This window comes from Lactuca saligna, chromosome 8 (genome assembly GCF_052625555.1).
Source record: "Lactuca saligna cultivar CGN05327 chromosome 8, ASM5262555v1, whole genome shotgun sequence".
Classification (NCBI taxonomy): domain Eukaryota; kingdom Viridiplantae; phylum Streptophyta; class Magnoliopsida; order Asterales; family Asteraceae; genus Lactuca; species Lactuca saligna.
Window position 1 is genome coordinate 116,038,207 of NC_136424.1, and position 19,921 is coordinate 116,058,127.

A 19,921-nucleotide genomic window follows, 5' to 3' on the forward strand; every position below is an offset into this window, starting at 1 on the left:
ATATATATATATATATATATATATATATATATATATATATATATATATATATATATATATATATATATAATCTTATTTATTTAATATTATTGTAATGAAAAAAATATAGATTATATATTTGTTAAAACCAAATTATTACAAGCGGTGTATTTGACAATTTATATAAGTTAGAAAAATAGAATATGCTTTTTGGGAGTAAAATGGGGTAAAAAATGGAGTAGGGTTAGAGATGAAATACTATTTACCCCTTTTTTACTCCATTTTGGGGGAAAAATAGAAGTGTGTTAGAGATGGTCTTACAGTCTCATTCAATTTGACAAATGTCATTTTATGGGTATTTTGAATTAATTTTTTTCCACATCTCATTTTTTAAGTTTTTCTATTTTATTATATTTCATATAATATTTTAATGTAATAATTGAAATAAATGTAGTAATAAATTTATATCAATTTCATTAATGAACTTACCTTAAATATCAAAATTCCAAAAATTAAAGCTTATTAGTTTCTTTTATTTATTTTAATTATTTGTTTAAATTTAAAAGATAAAAAACATATCCATTATAATAATTTATTTTTTTATTTTCTTATAAATTGAAAGTTCTTAAATTTAACCTTTATGTTGGAGCATGAAAATGCTCTACAAATAATGAATGATAGTTAGGTTGTATTTTTCCCTTTATTGTATTGTTGGTGTATTTTTCTCTCCCTCATATATAAAGGGAGAGGTGGTCACTTTTCATGCATACACCTTTTTCACAATGTAATCTTAGAGAGAGAATCGGTGAGATCTCTCCCCACCAAGGGAGAATCTTCTCTCCCATCTTCTTGTTATGTTGTTTATTTTTATCTCTCTTTTCTTTCTTAACTTCTAAGAATTCTCATGATATGTTCTTCATGGTTATATTTTTATACATTATAAATTTCGAGATACTATTTCTTCCGCATACACCATTCGTATAAAAATGAGTTTCAACAATTGGTATCAGAGCCGTACCTTGAAGGTTTAATCGACGAGTTCAAGGGAACGACTCCCGTTCGGTGATTATCTTAAAGTTTTTCTTGTTTTTGTAAGAATTTTCACGTCCAAACCGAATTTTTTTTGATGAGTTTTCTATTTTTCTGGATTTATTAAAACTTAGAAGAATAATTATGTTGCTGCTGCTCATTCAAATTTTCTGCTGGGATTTATGTTCTTGAAGTTCTTATTTTGTTGTTGTTGAAGAAATAAAGAAAAATGGGAGAAAAAAAGTTAATTTTGTGGTTTCTTAAAAAGTTGAAGATTTGGTCCATGAGTTTCTTTTATTCTTGGAATAAAAGACACAAATTATAGGCTTATTTATTGTTAAAGTTGGAGCATTTTTCTTGAAGACTTTTCCTAGCAACTTTTGTCATCCAAAATGTATGAACTTCTCTTGTTCATAAACAAATTGTTGTTGTAGATATTTATGAAGAATGTATGTACATGATTATTTGGTTTGCATAAAGCCACATGTCCTTGTTACTCTTTTGGTAAAGAGTATTCAACTTTTATTTACCTTCTCAAGATAAAACCATGTGACTTTGATCCATCACATCCACTTTTGTCACCTTAAAACCCCTTGTACACTTCTTGTTTTTGCCTTCCTAAGACCCCTTTTTGACCCAAAATGCTTAAAAAGTATCCCCCTCATTAAAATATGAATAAATGTCCTTTCTGGTACCATTTTTAATGAAAAAATAGCATTTTTCGTCATCTGTTCAGCGCTTCTCGGACCCCCGAACCGCAGCCAAAAACTGCCTACGGAGCCTCCTAAGAAGCCTCCTCGTAACCCCTCTCAGCCCTAGTCCGTAGGCACTCACACACTTCACTTCGGACCGCAACTCTTTTCTTCTCGGTTCGCAACTCCTTTGCTTCTAGTATTCACTGACCGCATGCTACTCGTATCAAAGTCAGCTACCGCAATTCACCTACCGTGGTCTCACACCTCATCCACTACTTTCCCCTCTCATCCGAACCTACACTCCCCTCTAGGGATGAGCATATGGACTTGGGAACCGGCCGAAACCAGTCCTGAAACTGGAACCGAAACCCGATGGAACAGGTCGGGTCGGGACCGATACTATAATTTTGTCAATTTTTGGAACCGGGACTCGGTAAGAACCGGTCGTTGGAACTGGCAAAAAATCGGGAACCGGACAGGATAACTTACTCAAAATTTTAAAGTTGCATAACTCACTCAATTTAACTTTTTTTTGACTTGAATCTTTTTTCTACATATAAAGTATGATTTGTAGTTAAGTTTAGACTATAAAAACGCTTGATTTGCTTAAAAATTAAATGAGTTACAAGCCCTGTAAGGAAGGGTGTCAAATCAGAATTTTTTTAATTTTATGTTTCAACAATTAAATGTAATCTGACTTTGTTATTCAAATGTGCATAAATCACTCAATTTAACTTGTTTTGACCTGAATCTTTTTCCTACATGTAGATTAGAATTTGTAGTGAAGTTTAGACTATTAAAACGCTTGATTTGATTAAAAAGTGAATGAGTTAAAAGTCCCACAAGAAAAGGTGTCAAATCAGATTTTTTTTTTTTTTTTATGTTTCAACAATTAAATATAATCTGATTTTGTTGTTCAAATGTGCATAACTCACTCAATTTAACTTGTTTTGACCTGAATCTTTTTCCTACATATAGATTAGAATTTTTAGTTAAGTTTAGACTATTAAAGTGCTTGATTTGATTAAAATCTGAATGAGTTACACGCCCCGCAAGGAAAGGTGTCAAATCAGAATTTTTATTTTTTATTTTTTATGTTTCAACAATTAAATATAATATGACTTTGTTGTTCAAATGTGCATAACTCACTCAATTTAATTTTTTTTGACATGAATCTTTTTCATGCATGTAGATTTGGAGTTGTAGTTAAGTTTAGAGTATAAAAACGATTGATTTGGTTAAAAATTGAAAGAGTTACAAGGCCCACAAGGAGGGGTGTCAAATCAGAATTTTTTTATGTTTCAGTAATTAAATGTAATCTGACTTTGTTGTTCAAATGTGCATAACTCACTTAATTTAAGTTTTTTTTACCTGAATATTTTTCCTACATGTAGTTTAGGTTTTGTAGTTAAGTTTAGACTATAAAAACGTTTGATTTGGTTAAAAAATTAATAAGTTACAAACCCCGCAAAGAAGCTTGTCAAATCAGACAAGTTCCAAAATCGAAAACCCGGCAAAAACCAGACCCGGAACCGAAACCGATAGAACCGTCGGGCCGGTTCGGTTCTTAATTTTGGCCGAAGCCGGTCCCGGCCGGTTCGGTCTGTTTACTCATGCCTACTCTCCTCATCCACACCTGCCTCCTCCCACCACAACCTCCTCTGACTTTCAATTCCCTCCTCCTCCCTCCGGCCCTTTTTTAAAACCCCTTATTTTTTTTAAAACCCGCTTATTTTTTTTTTAACTTTTTTCTGTTCAGCAATTTTTTTATTATTATTAGTATTATTTTTTAACAACAATTATTTTTATTTAGCCAATTATTTTTTTTAACACCATTTTTTTTATTTAATCATTTTTTTTACATCAGTTATTTTTTTTAGGGAATTTTTTTTAACGGCAAACCGCACCGCATAGTGCGGTTTAACAATCTTACAGACCTCAAACCGCACCACAGACTTCCTTAACCGCATTATGAAGTGCGGTGTGGTGCAGTGTTGGTGGTTTATGGAGTTTGTGGTTTGGTAAACACCCCTAGTTATTATGAATATTAGATGATTTTCATGAATCCCATTTATTTAAGAATGTTTTATTTTTAATTAGATTATTTGAATATTACTAGAATTGTAAGAATATTATCCTAAGACATGTAGATATAGATTTTTATTCATATCATCATCTTTCTTTTACTTCTATCCTTGGTCGATTTTCACAACCAAGTAACCTCCCTCCATTGTCGATTTTATCAAGTGAATAAGAGTGTCTTGTGGTTTTTCCCGCAAGGGTTTTCCATCCAAGATTCGTGTGTTTGTATGTGATTTTATAGGTTCAAGCATCTTATAGCTCTTCCAATTAAAGAAAGAAGGGAAGTCAAATGTTATGAATAGTGATTGGGTTCTTGCTTATCAAATCGTAAGTCGACAAACAAATGTTATCGAATCAACTAAAGCTTTGACATGTCAGTAAGATTGGTGCCCAGTGCATCAAGTATAGTGTTATCCATCACTAATGTCCACCTGTCACGGAAGAATATTCTTCTTTGAGGAGTTCGAGATATCGAAACCATGTTTATCTCTCGTTATCCACTCGTGTCCACGTGGGAGGTATGGTTGCAATTGGTAAAGAATACCCTTTTGCTCTTCAACTGAACATCCAACTTGCTATGGGATTTCAACTCCCAAATCTCTTGCTTTTGCGATGAAATATGTGTTGCCCTGTGGTGTCACTACTCATCTTATATGTAATTTAAAAAAGAAAGTTTTCAGAAACATGCTGTATTTGAAATTTGTTACGAAATGATTACAACATTAAGTATGGATGAGAGATTTAGAAAGTACACATGATTTTGCCAAATAAAATATACGATTATAGTTAATTTTCAAAATTTAGCTCAAATGTACATATTGATGATTACGTTATATATACACATGCATAAAGTGATGAAGAAAGCAATGTGTATGGCACAAGTGATCGGATATATGAATCTTCAAGTGGGATTTTGAATTATTGCCAACAAAAGCACATGAAATGAATCTTCAAGTGGGATTTTGAATTATTGCAAAAAAGAATCGAAGACATGGCATGGAAACAAAGGTAGAATATAATTCTCTAATGGTGCATTGCTACGTTATAAGGAATTTATTCGTGTATATGGAATAGAAAACGAAACTTTTGGTCTCAAATCCAACCCAAACTAAATAAACCTACACAAAGCCACTACTAGAAAAGGCATCACTTGCAATATATAGAAATAAATAGCAAGGTGTTAATCTGTCACAAATGTAGACAAATTAGTGACACTTTTGGGCATTGCCAAGTGTTTTAATTAGTTAAAGTCCATGCGTTTTTTTTTGCTTTTCTTGGAACGGAAATGTCATGTGTTAATACAATGTATATGTATAAAGAGACACATGAAGGTCATGGAGTAGATACACTTTATGCTCATATGGCTTCCATGTCATCTGTTGAGTGGGTCCATCCATGTCAACAATCACTGAAGTGAAAGTAAAATGGATATATCATATTTTTTCAACTTTTCTAATAAACATATTGTATAGCCCTCAAACAGCTTACTATGTACGTATTGGTTAAAATGAATATGATGGCTTCAGGCCCGTCCCAGAGGGTGGGTGATAGGGGCGACCGTCTAGGACTCATCGTTTAAAGGCGTCTAAAATTTTTACAGACTTTATTAAAATGTTAGACATGATCAAATTTGAAGATATTATTAGTGATTTTGCTTCTCAAAAAGCTAAAAGAAATATTTTTCTTTAGATATATAGGTTTTTATAAGCGAAAATGTTATATTTAGAAGCTAGTATAAGTATTTTTTCTCAATTATTAAGTTAATACAAAAACAATTAATGGAATTTGTGTATTTTAAGAGTCTTTTTTTTCGTCCTGGGGCTAAAATATGTTTGGAACGGCTGGATAGCTTTTTATCCAAATAACTGAGCAGGGAATCATATAAAGAGGTATACTCTTGGTCTTTTGGAAATTAACATGGGACTAGTTTTGCTTCAAAATCCAGTGTCACTAGCTTAATTATGTTTCATCTCAAATGTTGTTTCCCAAACTATCATAAAGAGTTAGGAAGATCATAAAGAGTTAGGAAGGTATACGTATACACACATTTTTACTTCTAATTTTGGAATCTCATGACGAGCTATTAAGATCATGCATAAATACAAATTATATGATTTTGGTTCACATTATTATATCTATGTGTTTTATTCTTGAAGGATGCTTAATATGTTTGATTGTTTGTTGAATTGGGATATTTACGCGACGGACCGGGTTTTTCTTGATTTATTATGAGGGTCCCACTTTTGGAATCCTTTGGCAAGTATATAAACCATTCAAGTTCATTCTGAAAACCACAAACAAACATAAACCATCTTTCTCAAGGTTAGTAAACAAATGTTATAATCTAAATTCTAAACAACCAAAACTGATCATCTAAATTAAATGTCCAACAAAAAAACTTGTTTTAATTCTTTTACTTGTGATCACCTTATTTGAGTTAAAATGTGACACTTTTGTATCGATTATTTCAGGCTTTGAACCTACAACAAAAGAAAATGAGCAATGGAGACTGGATGTGTGGTTCATGCCAACATATAAATTTCAAGAAACGTGATGCATGTCAAAGATGCCAGTGTCCCAAATTTGCTACACCTGCAGAAATGACGAATTATGGCATTGATAGAACAGAAGTTTTAGCAGGCGATTGGTATTGTTCAACGTTTAATTGTGGTTCACACAATTATGCTAGTAGAACTGTGTGTTATAGATGTGGTGTACCTAAAGATTACACAACAGCTGCCATGATAGCAGCATCAACTGCAGGCTATTACACTCACGATTCTAGTGCCCTTCCAGGTTGGAAAAGTGGCGATTGGGTTTGCAATAGGTAACATACATTATATATCTAGTAGAATTTTGAATTAAAAGCTTCAAAACCTTCATGAAGTACTATTAAATTAAAGGAAAGGAAGAATATCGTTTTCCCACTTGCATAAAGTATTTGAACGTGAAATATTGGTAAAATTTGATTTTGATTGAGTTTTGAACTCCGAACAGGGTAGGTTGTGGAGTTCACAATTATGCAAGTAGAATGGAATGCTACAAATGTAAAACACCAAGGGAATAAGGTTGTCCACCAATCTCTCATTTATCTTATTTAAATGATTAAGTTTTGTGCAAAATATTCTTTCGCCATGTCTCGATCAATGACTAGAACTTTTTGAACGATGTGTTCAATTGTATTTAAAAGAGATCCCACGTACCTAGCTTTGCGACATTATATGGCTTCACAATGTTTTAGTGTCATTTCTTCTGATAAATACAAAGTTCAATACGAAACCCTTTTTCCTATGCCAAACTATCTACATTTCTACACCTAGATTTGATGTCATTTTTAAACCGTTTGCACCCAAGTGTGTCAATATATAATGCATTTCTAGTTAAAAGGATGTACATACAAAGGCATTTGTAAATCCCACTTGAACTTTGTTGAAGTCATATTCATTATATTCTTGTTTAGCCAAAAAAAAGGGTCGATGGACACTTGCTTAAAATCCCTGAATTGTCAACCACCTTTACATTGTTTAGTTCATTAAAGTAGTAAAAAATTCTCTTGATTTTCAGGATGCAAGTGAGTTCATCCAAGAGAGGTTTATGAAGTTGTAACAACAGTTAACTATATGTACTCCATTGACTCTTATTCTTTAATTGTATCTACGGGAGTTAATTGGTTCAACGATTTGCTTATTATATATTTTCACATTTTGGAATCATTGATTTCAAACTTCATGTATAGAGAAAAACTCAATTTTGTAAGTATACTTATTCCTCAAAAACACTTGAATTCCGTCACGAAGAGTTATTTGCAAGAGACCCGTCGCCAAAGTGCCATCACAAAGCATAAATATCAGATAGAACTTAATTTTTAGGGGACCAAGAATAAATATAGGACCAAATACCATTTGAGAAAAAATGCTCCAAAAGCTAGCCGTTGAAAACAAAAGCACATTATAAAAATAATATATTTAAGGAATATGTGTGAAATCATCAGGTATATAATATGTAGTAAACATCGTTTCACTAGAATCTAAATAATTATAATTATATGCTAATAATTTGGAGATAAGAACCGGGTTCTCTTTGTTTTTGTAAGAACGACATTGGTCTTAGTCATTTTACTTATCCAATATGAATTATTTAAAACAAATAGACATCAATACAAATGATATTAAGGATAACAAATATCGGTACGACATTACACACAACATGAAGTCACGAACCCAATGCAAAAATAAACGGGTTTTGTTGGGGACTTCAACCCATTTAATTAACAGGTTAACATGACTCAAACATTGTTTTGTGATAATGGTTATGACAAATTCAGATGGATAGGAACGCATACACCCTAAAATCTAAGTGGTAAGGTTTCTCTCCATTTCATGAAAATGATTGTGAGGAAACGCTTTCACTAGGAAGATTTTAAGAAGATAGAAATTGTGTAAGTTGTATTCTCAAATTCGATTATGACTACGACATCCCTCTTCATAGTTCGAATTGTGAGATTTGACAATTAGTTTAATATTTAAGACTTATTGTTGTAAGTTCTGAAATGTTAGACACACATATGAGATTTCTAATAAAAGGTGTATGACCTTAGATGAAGTCTTATCGAAGCATTACGTATCAGAAATATGAACTTTGGTAAGAAAGTCAATAAGTATTGATTTCTAGAAGTCCAGCTGTTTTCTGAGTACATGTCAAAGCTAGTGGGAGCATAAGTGTTATACTGGTAAGGATATAATTATCATATTAGTGGGAGCATGATTATTATGTTAACTGTTGCAAGCTAGCAATATTAATTATAGAAAACAAAAAGTTTCAATTCGCAAAGTTGTAGAGGTTGAAAAGTTGTTTTGTTATAATTAATGGAGAGAAATTTATCCTTCATTTCAAATTTAAAAGCTTAGATCGAGAAATTTTAATCAAATTTAGTTAAAGGATATATATGAATGTTATGTTGAAAAGGTTCAACATAAGGAAATTCCATATATGGCAATAGTATTGCAAGAGACTGGTAAAGTATCATGTTTTTATGTAAGACATTATGTAACGTATCTCATACGCTTCGGGCATAGGATCGATTACATATGCTGTAATATTCGACCGTTCTGTCTTTTCCAAATGCCTAGGGCATTAAAAGGGAAAAGGTCCAGAACTTGATATGACTAAAGTAGTTAAACAACTGTCAATGACAATCTAAGGTTCACCAACGATTCATTACTTGCGGGCAGTTGGAAGTATAGTAATGAATGGACCATATTGACATTATTATAAATATATATGATTCTATTTAAAATGTGTTGTCATATGGCAAATATGGAAATGTTTCCATAATGGGAGTTGGATATTAAGAATCTATGTAGATTAGAAACTTTTACGCAAGAAGGATGTTCAAAGGAATGTACTTTAAATTTGAGACTTCATATCTATGGAGTTGTCTTGTAACAATCTCCAATAGAGCACTTTGTAATATCGTTGGCAAAGTCTTTGTGACTTTGGTGCTATTCCATTACAAAAGGATCATTGCATAAAATGTTAGAATCTAACACATAGCAAGAATTTGGTATTCTTACACTTGTTATAAGGATTAGGAATTGTGAAATGAGCATCATTGGAAATGTGTTCAAATTGATCTATTTCACAAAGTAAGGACTACAGGTAAACATAGTGTGCATGTTTGGATCATGGGATGACTATTGTTTCAATTCAAGTATTAAGTTGATTATCCGAAACATTATATAATGATTAATGTGTAATCGATATGGTGATTAAATAAAAAGTATTTTATTTATACTCAAAGTGTTGAGGCCATATTGGATTCGATTATTCTTGTGTTTCACTTCGCATGTTTTGAATTCCCGAATAATAAGATTATATCATCCTTTGGAAGTAGGTACTGAGGCAATATTGTCATGAATCCGACTGTAGATTGTCTGAAGCGTTTTAGACATAGCACAAGTTTCCTATAGTGTTCATGAGTACTCCTGAAATAGGGATTTGAGTATTGGATTAAACCCAGGCTCACGTGAATCACTTCATGGACTTTATCATGGGTGATTGTGAGATGATAATATCTTATATTCTTGAAATGGAAACATATATTTGCAGTTTACAAGTCAGTTGCACATTGATAGTATGTAAACGCACCAGTAACTTGGTGTTATAAAACATATTGTTGTGTGTGATTTGATGAGTAAATAGAGCAAGCATATGAGTTGAAGTTTATCCGTTGCTTTTACCCAATGTGGGATAAAAGTGATATCTGTGGGCCCCTATATGATTTAGTGATAATACCCTAAGCGCTTGGCCAAGCCTGGACTAAGTTGATATGCTCAATTGTAGTCTAATTCCAATGGTCATAAATCGGAAATCGGGAAACAACACATGAACAGAGAGAATGATTATAATCCATGACTCAGTTCATACGATATATAGAATGCATGAATATAGGATCCCTTATCTAAAGGATACATTACTGATATGATCAGAGTTCGACAACGTTTTTTGAAAGCTACGATTGCTAATCAGATTCTGAAGTCGTACTTGCAATAATAGTTATTAGACTGATCCAATTGGGAGACTGTTAGATTAGGTGTCTAAGCCCATAACTATTTTTGGCATGTACTTGATTTTATTATGAGCATGGTCCTTTTGGGTTGCCTTCACCCATGCAACTTGATAGGATAACAAGATGAGAGAAAGTAGAATTTATTATATGAATAATAAATTCATACTCAAAATGGTTTTATTAATATATAACAAGATTAATATATTATTTAGAAATCATATTATTTAATTAGTATTGATCAGAAATTAATTTGGTGATCAAAAGAGACTGATTAAATAATTAGGGGACAGTTATGCAATCATTGATAGTTGCATAATTGGGCTGATGGACTCCATAGAGTGGAGTGGACGAAATTTATGGGGAAGCCCATAAGATTTCGTCCATGAGCTCTAAGGAAGGATTTCGTGGGTTGCTTGTTGCCTAAGTTAGGTATTAGAGTTTCCACCTGAAAACCCTAGCAGCCCACACAACTATATATAGACCCCTTTGCTAGTAGAATTTGTCCCTATGAGTTTAAGGAAGCCCTAGCCGAATTCTTCTTCTCTCCCAAGTCATCTTCTTGCATTGAGTGTCTGTGAGTCCATTAGATGTGAAACACCTGGGGCATTAGGCTTTCAGAAGTCAAGATCAAGAAGGATTAAACTTGTTATTGCTATATAACAAGAGAGGTACATTTTCTAACCCTAATCATATGTCAATTTCGAAATATGTATGCTAGGCATAAGGTTATTTGCTTTGGTATTCAATGTTGTATGTTCAAGTTAGAAAAACCAAGATCAAAGCAATTAGGGTTGCATGTACACCATAAGAATGATGTTATGCTCAAAACCCAACAATCACAACATGTTTATAATGTCTAAACCCTAAACCCGTCCACTATATGTGGAAATGAACGATTTGACATGATACGATAATTAAATGAGTCGGGTTAGGGTCAATCTATCTCAACTCGTTTAAGTTTCAACCAACCACAAACATAAACACGATATGTTTGTCACTCCTTGATCATATAACCAAATCCAATGGAAGTCTGGGGAAGGGGATAATAGACATCTCCTTTGTAGACCAAAAATAAATATGTATTCAGTTTACCAGTGTGATGAGATGTTTTCTTTTTACGATGTAAAATATGAAACGAGTAATTTAACATTATACTAGAATGTTTATTCCCTTTTATTTATTGACAATCTATCTTATTTTTATAGCTAACATCAAACTTAATACGAGAACCAAAAAAAAAGGTCATAAGTTATTTACGGGGAAATACAAATATAACCGTCAAGTTTAAGTTTTTAGGAAAAATTAGACGAAATTTAAGAAAAGTTCATCAATAATTCTAACACCCATTTATTTGGGAAATCTCTTTTAAAGTCTTAATATTTTACTCCAATTTATGAATATATCTTAAAATAAAAATTGTTTTCGATAAAGCATGAATTACCAATAAGAATGAATATTTGATATTTTTTTTTGCGGTGTACTGGTTTCACTGCTGACCTGGTTCCATTAATGTCTATTATTTTACTATAATTTACGAATTAAGTCTCAAACTAAAATTAAGTGATGGTTTGACCATTTTTTCACTATAACATATATTATATTGGTTTTATTATTCATTTAGACACCTAGTCATTAATGAGGTGATGAGATGGATACGATGAGGTGTATAATGTTATGTTTACCATAAAACTTGATATTCATCTCATCAACTCATTTATGACTATGTCTTCTAGTCAGCAATTAAACCGGTAAAATGTGTGTTTCTAAAATAATAATAATAATAATAATAATAATAATAAACTTTGGGAAATGACCTTGAGAGATGGATATGCTAAGTTACATAAGATTAGATAGATAATTTACAAATTTTTTATAAACTTAAAAAATGAGCAAGTTGTTGCTAATTTATGGAATTATTGCATTCTTTGTTGGATGCATTTCATATTTCAATATATATATATATATATATATATATATATATATATATATATATATATATATATACACACACACACACATAATGGAGTAGGATATTAAGTTTTACGATTAAAATAACATTATATAACCTAACATATAAATCTCAACAACTATTTAATGACTATATTCAAGTCAACAATGAAATCAGTAAAATAAATATCAGATGGAAAAGTTATCAAATCATCGTTTAATTTTTGTTTGGACTTATTTGTATATTAAGATAATAAAAAAAAAACAAGAATTTAATGGAACCATGTCCGCAATAAAACTAGAAAACGATAATTCATGTTTTTTTAAACATTTTTTAGTTTGAAATTTATTTGTAAATTATATAAAGTATTTGAACTTTGATTTTGCACAAAATGTTTTACATAAGGTTGTTTTTCTATTTTGTAGCGGCACATGGTAAGGGCACCTGGTAAGGTGCTCGTAAATGAGGCGGCACCTTTGGAGGGACAAGTCAGCGCGGTTTTTAGGAATTTACGACTGTAAGAGGATGTAATACAGATCGAACGGATAGGGATTATTCACGTGGATCGCCACCGTATCAACAATAGCGGCGACGCCTTTAGCGGCAACATATAACCCATCAATTACATGTCACCACTATTGATTTACGTCATTGCTATTGTCAACATTGCTTGTAATTTCTTTTATATACTCTTTTAAAAAGAAAAGGCAATAATATCTATAGATCTTCCATCTAACGTTACTATCAACTCTCTCACCTAACATTGGGTTAGAAAATCAAAGTTAATTTGCACAATGGTGAATAACCGGAAATATGACCAAGTCCAAGACCGTTGAAGATGATTTTTCAATAAAGATTGAATTTTTTACACTTGTTTTGTCTTAATACACGCAAATAGTTAATACTTATATAGTGTTTCTTTTGCAATAGATCAAACGAATATGATCATCAACAAATTATGTTCATTAAACCAATATGACAATTTTATGTATCGTTGTTTAACTCCTGCTTAGTTTGTCATTATAAATAAGTAGTTGAACTTCATGTACAAAGTTAGTTATATTTCGGTTATCTTGAGTTCGTATTACTATATATGTAAGAATTTGATCATGTTTGTTAATAGAAAATCATTGAAAATCCACGCATGCTCTTATTCTAGTGTTATTTGTGATTGAGCATTTAATTCTTATTTCTTAATATATGCACCATCTTTGTCATTCGAATATGGAACTTGTCCTTTCAACTGGTATAGAGCCAACTTCCTCGTGAAAAGTTTCTCAATTCATTTCCTTCCTATTGCTTCTTCAATTTCAGATTTTTCATCAAATTTAGGACTAAGGTTGGCATTACAGCTTATGGAGTTCCGGGTGATATTTTTTGGTGGATTGGATTAGAACAAGATCACCGGCTTGAGAAGGGGTTTACGTCTTTTTTTAAAAATTCTATCAAATCTTACATTGCAAATCCACCATAGAGTGCCATCAAAATATGGTAATAAGGTTATTTCACCTCTTTTCACATTTCCCCCATGTTGCAACAAATGTTATGATATCATCAACTTTTTGAAACTAAGATGGAAAGATATTACACCACTTAAGTATCCACTCTCATATAGAAGTAGCAAACGGACATCTGAACATAATATGATCAACCTCTTCCTCGTTTTTCAGACATAAATCACACATTGTGGATCCATTTTGCACTCCCCTTTTTGAAAGTTCATATGAGTTAGGAATTCAATCTCCCCACTTTTACACACCAGATGAAGCTCATCAGAGAACCTTGATGGTAACCTCATGGATCCAGTCAATACAACCTTCAGTGTTCATATTTTTGGGCTAATCATTTTTTTTCTAAGTCCTTCCACACACAACACACCATCAGCCGCAATCCTACAACACCATCTATCATCTCTTGTATTTATCTGAAACATTCCCAAAAATGAGGACAACCTTTGTAGCTCCTGTTCCTGTTTGCTGGTAGTGGGATTCAAGACGCAATCCCATAAAGCTCCTCCAATTTTCATCCTATCGACAATTCTACATTGTTTCCTCCATTCCAATCGCTAAATTCCTAGGAAAATAAATTTCAACGGTCCATTTCCAATCCAATGATCAACCCAAAACAATGTATCATTTCCCCTACCTACTTGTTTGACAATGGTCTCATCTATAAATACTCCCAACTTTTGTAACTCTTCTTTAATTCATATCATGTTGTTCCATACACCAGTGATCGTGTGACATCCCCAAATTCACGGTCATTTTAAAAATTTTACTTATGCTTATTTGAAAATCAGAATATTCATTTTAAAGAATAATATTGCAGAATTTGTTTCCAGAAAACATGATAAATATATTATCAAAGCATTTCCAACAAACTATATTTTGTTTATATTAAAAATTTGGGATGTCATTGTCAATACAAAAACATAAGCATAAACAAACCTTACATTCGTTTACATTAATGATTTACATCTCCTTTAATCTCCCAGTGTAATGTAGCTTCGTATCGATACCTATGATCCAAATAAATTGAGTGGGTCAGGCTGAGAAACCTGCTGAGTACATAGAGATTTCACCCACCCCGTTGATCCTCACGACGAAATGATATATACCCTCAGATCTAAAATTAACCTCTTTATCTAATCCTTACTCCCGGATCGGATATATCTAATCCATGCTCTCAGATCAATAACTATGCTCATTCCATACTCTCGGATTAGGGACAACTGACTATGTCTAATCCATGCTCCCGGATTAATGACAAATAACTATGTCTTCTCCATACTCTCGGACTAAGGACGGATGACTAAGTCAAATCCATGCTCTCGGATCAATGACAACTTTGAAAGTTCTACTCTCCATGTATATCTCACTCGTACTCATAAGGAGATACTACCCAATATTCCTCTTAATTAATTTAGGTTTATTTTTGTATCCTAAATCATCATATTTTATCATATATGCTCTTAACATGTATTTCAGGCAATATCAAATATTTCACACACAAAAAGTTATTTAATACTTTAATCAATACTTGTATTCAAATCATGTTCATGAAAGGAACTATGCACTTACTTGTTAAAGTGATTATTCCAAACTCAAGCAGCGTTTCGCTTCTAACAATTCTATTTTCCTTCGACGATATCTAGTATCATTACCACTAGATTTTAGTCTAATATTTATATCGACTATTTACAAGCGAAATTGTTTTATAAGTATTAAAGAATACTTTTCAACCACTATGTATAGATAGGGGCCGGACATGAAATACCAGAAGGCAGGACCATTTTGACACTATAGCACTTATGAAATCCAAAAACACAATGCGACCCTTCAAACCTGTAACAATCCGGATTCCCAAGAGAAGGTTTTCAAGCAATGAGCAAAAGAAGGTTGTTAGATCTGTCAATATTCATCCAAGGGCTTCTGTTAGAGGTATCAAGTTCGAACCTTTCTCTCTTGTTTGAGTAGATCTCTCATTTTGAAGATTAGGGCTTCTTTTCTTTATATTTTGGGACTTTGAGGATTTGGGGTTCATGAGGAGGCTTGAACTCTTGATCTGGACCTTAGGAGGTCCCTAGCATCTAAAGGTTCCTGCTTTATTCAGCCTTGGGGGAAATTTATGAGTGAAAAGTCCATTTAGATCATGTTCTTGGCATTTCATACCCAAAATGCCATGCATGGACATAAAGTCTATGACTTTACGTAATAAATGAAACCTGAGAGTGTGGATCTAGAGTTTGGGAAAGTATCATGCCTTAAAATCGTCTGAATGCATGTTGAGTCTAAATGGACTCACCGAGTTGATGAGCCGAATCGACGAGAAGATTAGGGTTTTCCGGATTAGCTGGATCATGCGAGAGCTCGACGAGTTAGGGGTTAACTCGACGAGTTAGACCTTCATGAGATGGTCGAGAATCGATGAGACTCAACGAGTCACGCGAGTGCACTCGATGAGTCTCTTCAATTTCGGACTCTTGACTAGAGTTTGAGTTTTGTTGACTTTAAGGTTTGGTCAAAATGAGTAATGGAGGTCAGGGAAGGGTAAAAATGGTCTTTTACTCATTTTTAGGACTAAGAGTGTAAGAGAGATCATTGAATGGTGTAGTCGAGTGTGAGGAGATTATTAATTAGAAATATTATCCTTGTGATAGGTGGAGGCTAGATCGAGGATTCTGAGCACGAGGTGAGTCTTCTCATTATACTTTACCTAGTGTGGTAATTATGTGTGACCAGAGGGTCTTATGTGTTTAGTTGGTATGTGTGATATGAACTGTGTACTATATTATGTGATACTTAGACCGGACCAGAGGGTCCAACGAACTATGAGGCTGGAAGATCCTCACTTAGACCAAACCAGAGGGTCCAACTAACTGTGGGACTGGAGGGTCCCACTGAGACACATTAACCAGAGGGTCTTCTAGAGCTATAGCCTCGGGTGGCTAATTATATGTGCGTGGTATTTGGGAAACTCACTAAGCTTTATGCTTACCGTGTTATGTGTTATGTGTTTCAGATTCTTCTAAGGATCGCAGGAAGGCACCTACGTGATTGTACACAACTGTTCGAGATTATGTTGAGGATTCTAGGATTTGACTTTTGTTGTGGATTTATGTTGACTTTGAGACACTTATGATTTTTATAAAATATAATATATGAGTTTTTTGTGTTTTAAAAATGAAAATTTGGTTTGAAAAATTATGTCGTTACAATTTGGTATCAGAGACTTGGTTTGAGGGATTTGGATGCACCTTCAGGTATATCTGGACTCAAACTAAGGATTTGAGGAATTGTTTTTCAATAGAAACAATTTTTCTAAAATGATTAAGAGTTTCTAAGAGAAAACGAGAAGGATCAGTGTGTACAATCAACCAGCGCCTGAACGGTTATTTTCCCAAATACCCTTACTTTTAGTGTTATGACATATTTATGAGATATTATGAGATATGTTATGCATGATAGAGGGTGGGCTAAGTAATTCATAGTTTAGGAATAGAGTGGCCTGATTTGTGATGCCTTAGCCTAGGAGTTACTGCTACCTGTGATTTGCGTTGAGTATGAGTATGTAGTAGAAATGAGCTTATGAGAGTAGTTTATGTTCGGCAAGATATAGACTACTTGCGATCTGGAATCCTTGGAGGAGGACTCGGGGTGATTACAGATGCAGTGTGGTAGGTAGTATTGGGCCCGTACTACTGGAAGCACCAGGTCGGTGAGCAGTCCAAGTAAGAATCCTCGGGATGCTAAGGAACAAGTAGGGGGAGTGATCGAGTGTGAGTATACTCGAGCAAGTCTCTGATTATTTTTATATTGTGTTTCAGAGACATCATGGTGGGTACACGCCACATCCCTTAGAGCAGTGGCATTAGCGATGATGAGATTCACAGGATGATTCACGAGGAGGTGGTCGCAGTTATCCGTGAGGCCATTCTGGAGATGTTTGGTCTATTAAAACCAGTTTGATTGAGACATTTAATGAGCATTATTCTGCGGTTACCGAGGCAGCTGCTGCTGCCAGGCCACAAGGGTGACTCGTTGTTGTATTGGGATTTAAGCAACACGAAGCCACCAGAGTTTGATGGGACTAGGATCTGATTGCTGCGATGACATGGATCTCTGACATTGAGGGGTGTTTCTACACTTGTTCCTGTCAAGAACATTTGAGGGTACGGTTCGCATTGAACTAGCTTCGCTTGGGGGCGAAGGACTAGTGGAAGTTTGTGACAGCCAGTTACACTTCTACAGAGCTCACTACAATGTCGTGGGAGATGTTTACTGTGATGTTTAAAGATGAGTATGTTCCCCCGATGGAGAGGGAACGGTTGGCCTAGGAGTTTCTGTCCCTTAAGCAGAGGACAGAGTCAGAGATAGTGATTACGAGGATGTTCCATGAAAGGGCGATGTTCTGCCCTGAGAACGTGTCTACTGAGCAGGAATGTACGAGTCAATATTTGAGCATTATGAGGGAGGATATTCGAGAGTTCGTGGCGAACTCGACCTATTAGACATTTGATGAGCTTCAGGAAAATGCTCGGAAGAGGGTGATTGAGCTAGAGACTCAGGCTAGAGAGGAGGCAGAGTCTCAGGGGAGGGATCAACGATCGGCATAGTCTCAGCCAATAGCCAAGCGGGCAATGCCCGCTGATTCGAGATTTGGAGGCCAGAAGGGTCGCACTTGGGGAAAGTGTGGCAAGATTCATGAGGGGGTATGTTGAGTTGGTGTTTACTACAAGTGTGGCAATGAGGGTAATATCTTGAGGGATTTCCCCAAGGGGTTTGCAGTCTGTTTCCACTGTAACCAGACCGGCCATCAGAAGGTTGGGTGCCCACAACTGCTACATGGATCAACATAGGGATTTGCCCCTGCTGCTACACGAGCTACAGAGAGCCGGCCAGTGAAAGCCGAGGTACCAAGGGCTCGCGGGAGAGCCTTTTAGCTGACATCGGAAGAGGTCTGCACAACACCAGATGTCATGGTCGGTGTGTATTCTTTTACTTATTCTGTCTCGAGTTATATTATGCTTACATTGTTATATGATTAGGTACTTTTCTAGTGAGTTCTGCACCTGCTTTAGTGTTATTTAACTAGGGTGTGAGTCGGGCCTTCGTATCATTAGCCTTTAGCTGTCACATCAGTATTCAAAGAAAGGCGTTGAGAAGACATCTGAGAGTTTTGATAGCCGATTAGCATGCGGTGTTTGCGACTGATGTGATTCAGGGATGCGTGCTCGATATTTTTGGTGTTGAGTTCCCGATAGATCTGGTCCCGATTGCGATGGGTGATGTTTGTGTCATTGTAGGCATCGAATGGTTGAGTCGATTTGGAGCGGTGATCAACTGTGAGCGTTAGTTGGTGACCATATGAGAGCCTAGTGGGGGAGTTCTTACAGCGTATGGCGAGGGTACCCGATTTGGGTCACCATTCTGCTTGGCTGCCAGAGCGAGACAGAGTCTACAGTAGGGTTGCAGGGGTTTTGTAGCATATGTGATGGATACATGAGTTGCTACTTAGAGACCGAGTTCTATCACTAAGGTTTCGATAGTGAGTGATTTCCCGAATGTTTTTCCCGAGGAGTTACCGGGTGTGCCTCGCGAGAGGCAGGTGGAGTTCCGGATTGATTTGGTTCCAGGAGCGGTGCCTATCGCCAAGGTACCTTATCGCCTTGCACTGCATGAGATGCATGAGTTATCCTCATAGCTCCAGGAGATGTTGAGGAAGGGATTTATCTGACCGAGTAGCTCGCCGTTTGGAGCACAGATCCTTTTTGTAAAGAAATAGGATGGTTCACACCGGATGTGCATTGATTACTAGGAGTTGAACATGCTGATGGTCAAGAACCGTTATCCACTTCCAAGGATCGACGACCTGTTCGATCAAGTGCAGGGTGTGTCTTGGTTTTCCAAGATCGATTTAAGGTCTGGATATCATCAGATGAGAGTTCGTGAGGAGGATATCCAAAAGACGGACTTTAGGAATTGTTGTGGGCATTACGAGTTCATGGTTATGCCTTTTGGACTCACCAATGCATCGGCAACGTTCATGGATCTCATGAACCGGGTGTGCAGGCCTATGCTGGATCGATCATTGATCGTGTTCATCGACGATATTTTGGTG

General features: G+C 34.8%; 1 protein-coding gene across 1 annotated transcript; it reads left to right on the forward strand.

The window, feature by feature from the left end:
• Positions 1 to 6,078: 6,078 nt before the first annotated feature.
• On the forward strand, positions 6,079 to 7,472 carry LOC145012000 (RNA-binding protein involved in heterochromatin assembly dri1-like). Its single transcript, XM_078970762.1, has 4 exons — positions 6,079 to 6,107; positions 6,257 to 6,612; positions 6,783 to 6,853; positions 7,350 to 7,472. The coding sequence occupies exons 2-3, from the start codon at positions 6,281 to 6,283 to the stop codon at positions 6,850 to 6,852; spliced, it is 402 nt and encodes a 133-aa protein (XP_078826888.1). The 5' UTR covers positions 6,079 to 6,107; positions 6,257 to 6,280; the 3' UTR covers position 6,853; positions 7,350 to 7,472.
• The last annotated feature ends 12,449 nt before the right edge of the window (positions 7,473 to 19,921 follow it).

Coding starts and splice junctions, on each gene's coding strand:
- LOC145012000 (XM_078970762.1), top strand. CDS start 6,281: ATGAGCAATGGAGACTGGATGTGTGGTTCATGCCAACATATAAATTTC. Junction 6,613..6,782: donor GGCGATTGGGTTTGCAATAG/GTAACATACATT, acceptor AACTCCGAACAG/GGTAGGTTGTGGAGTTCACA.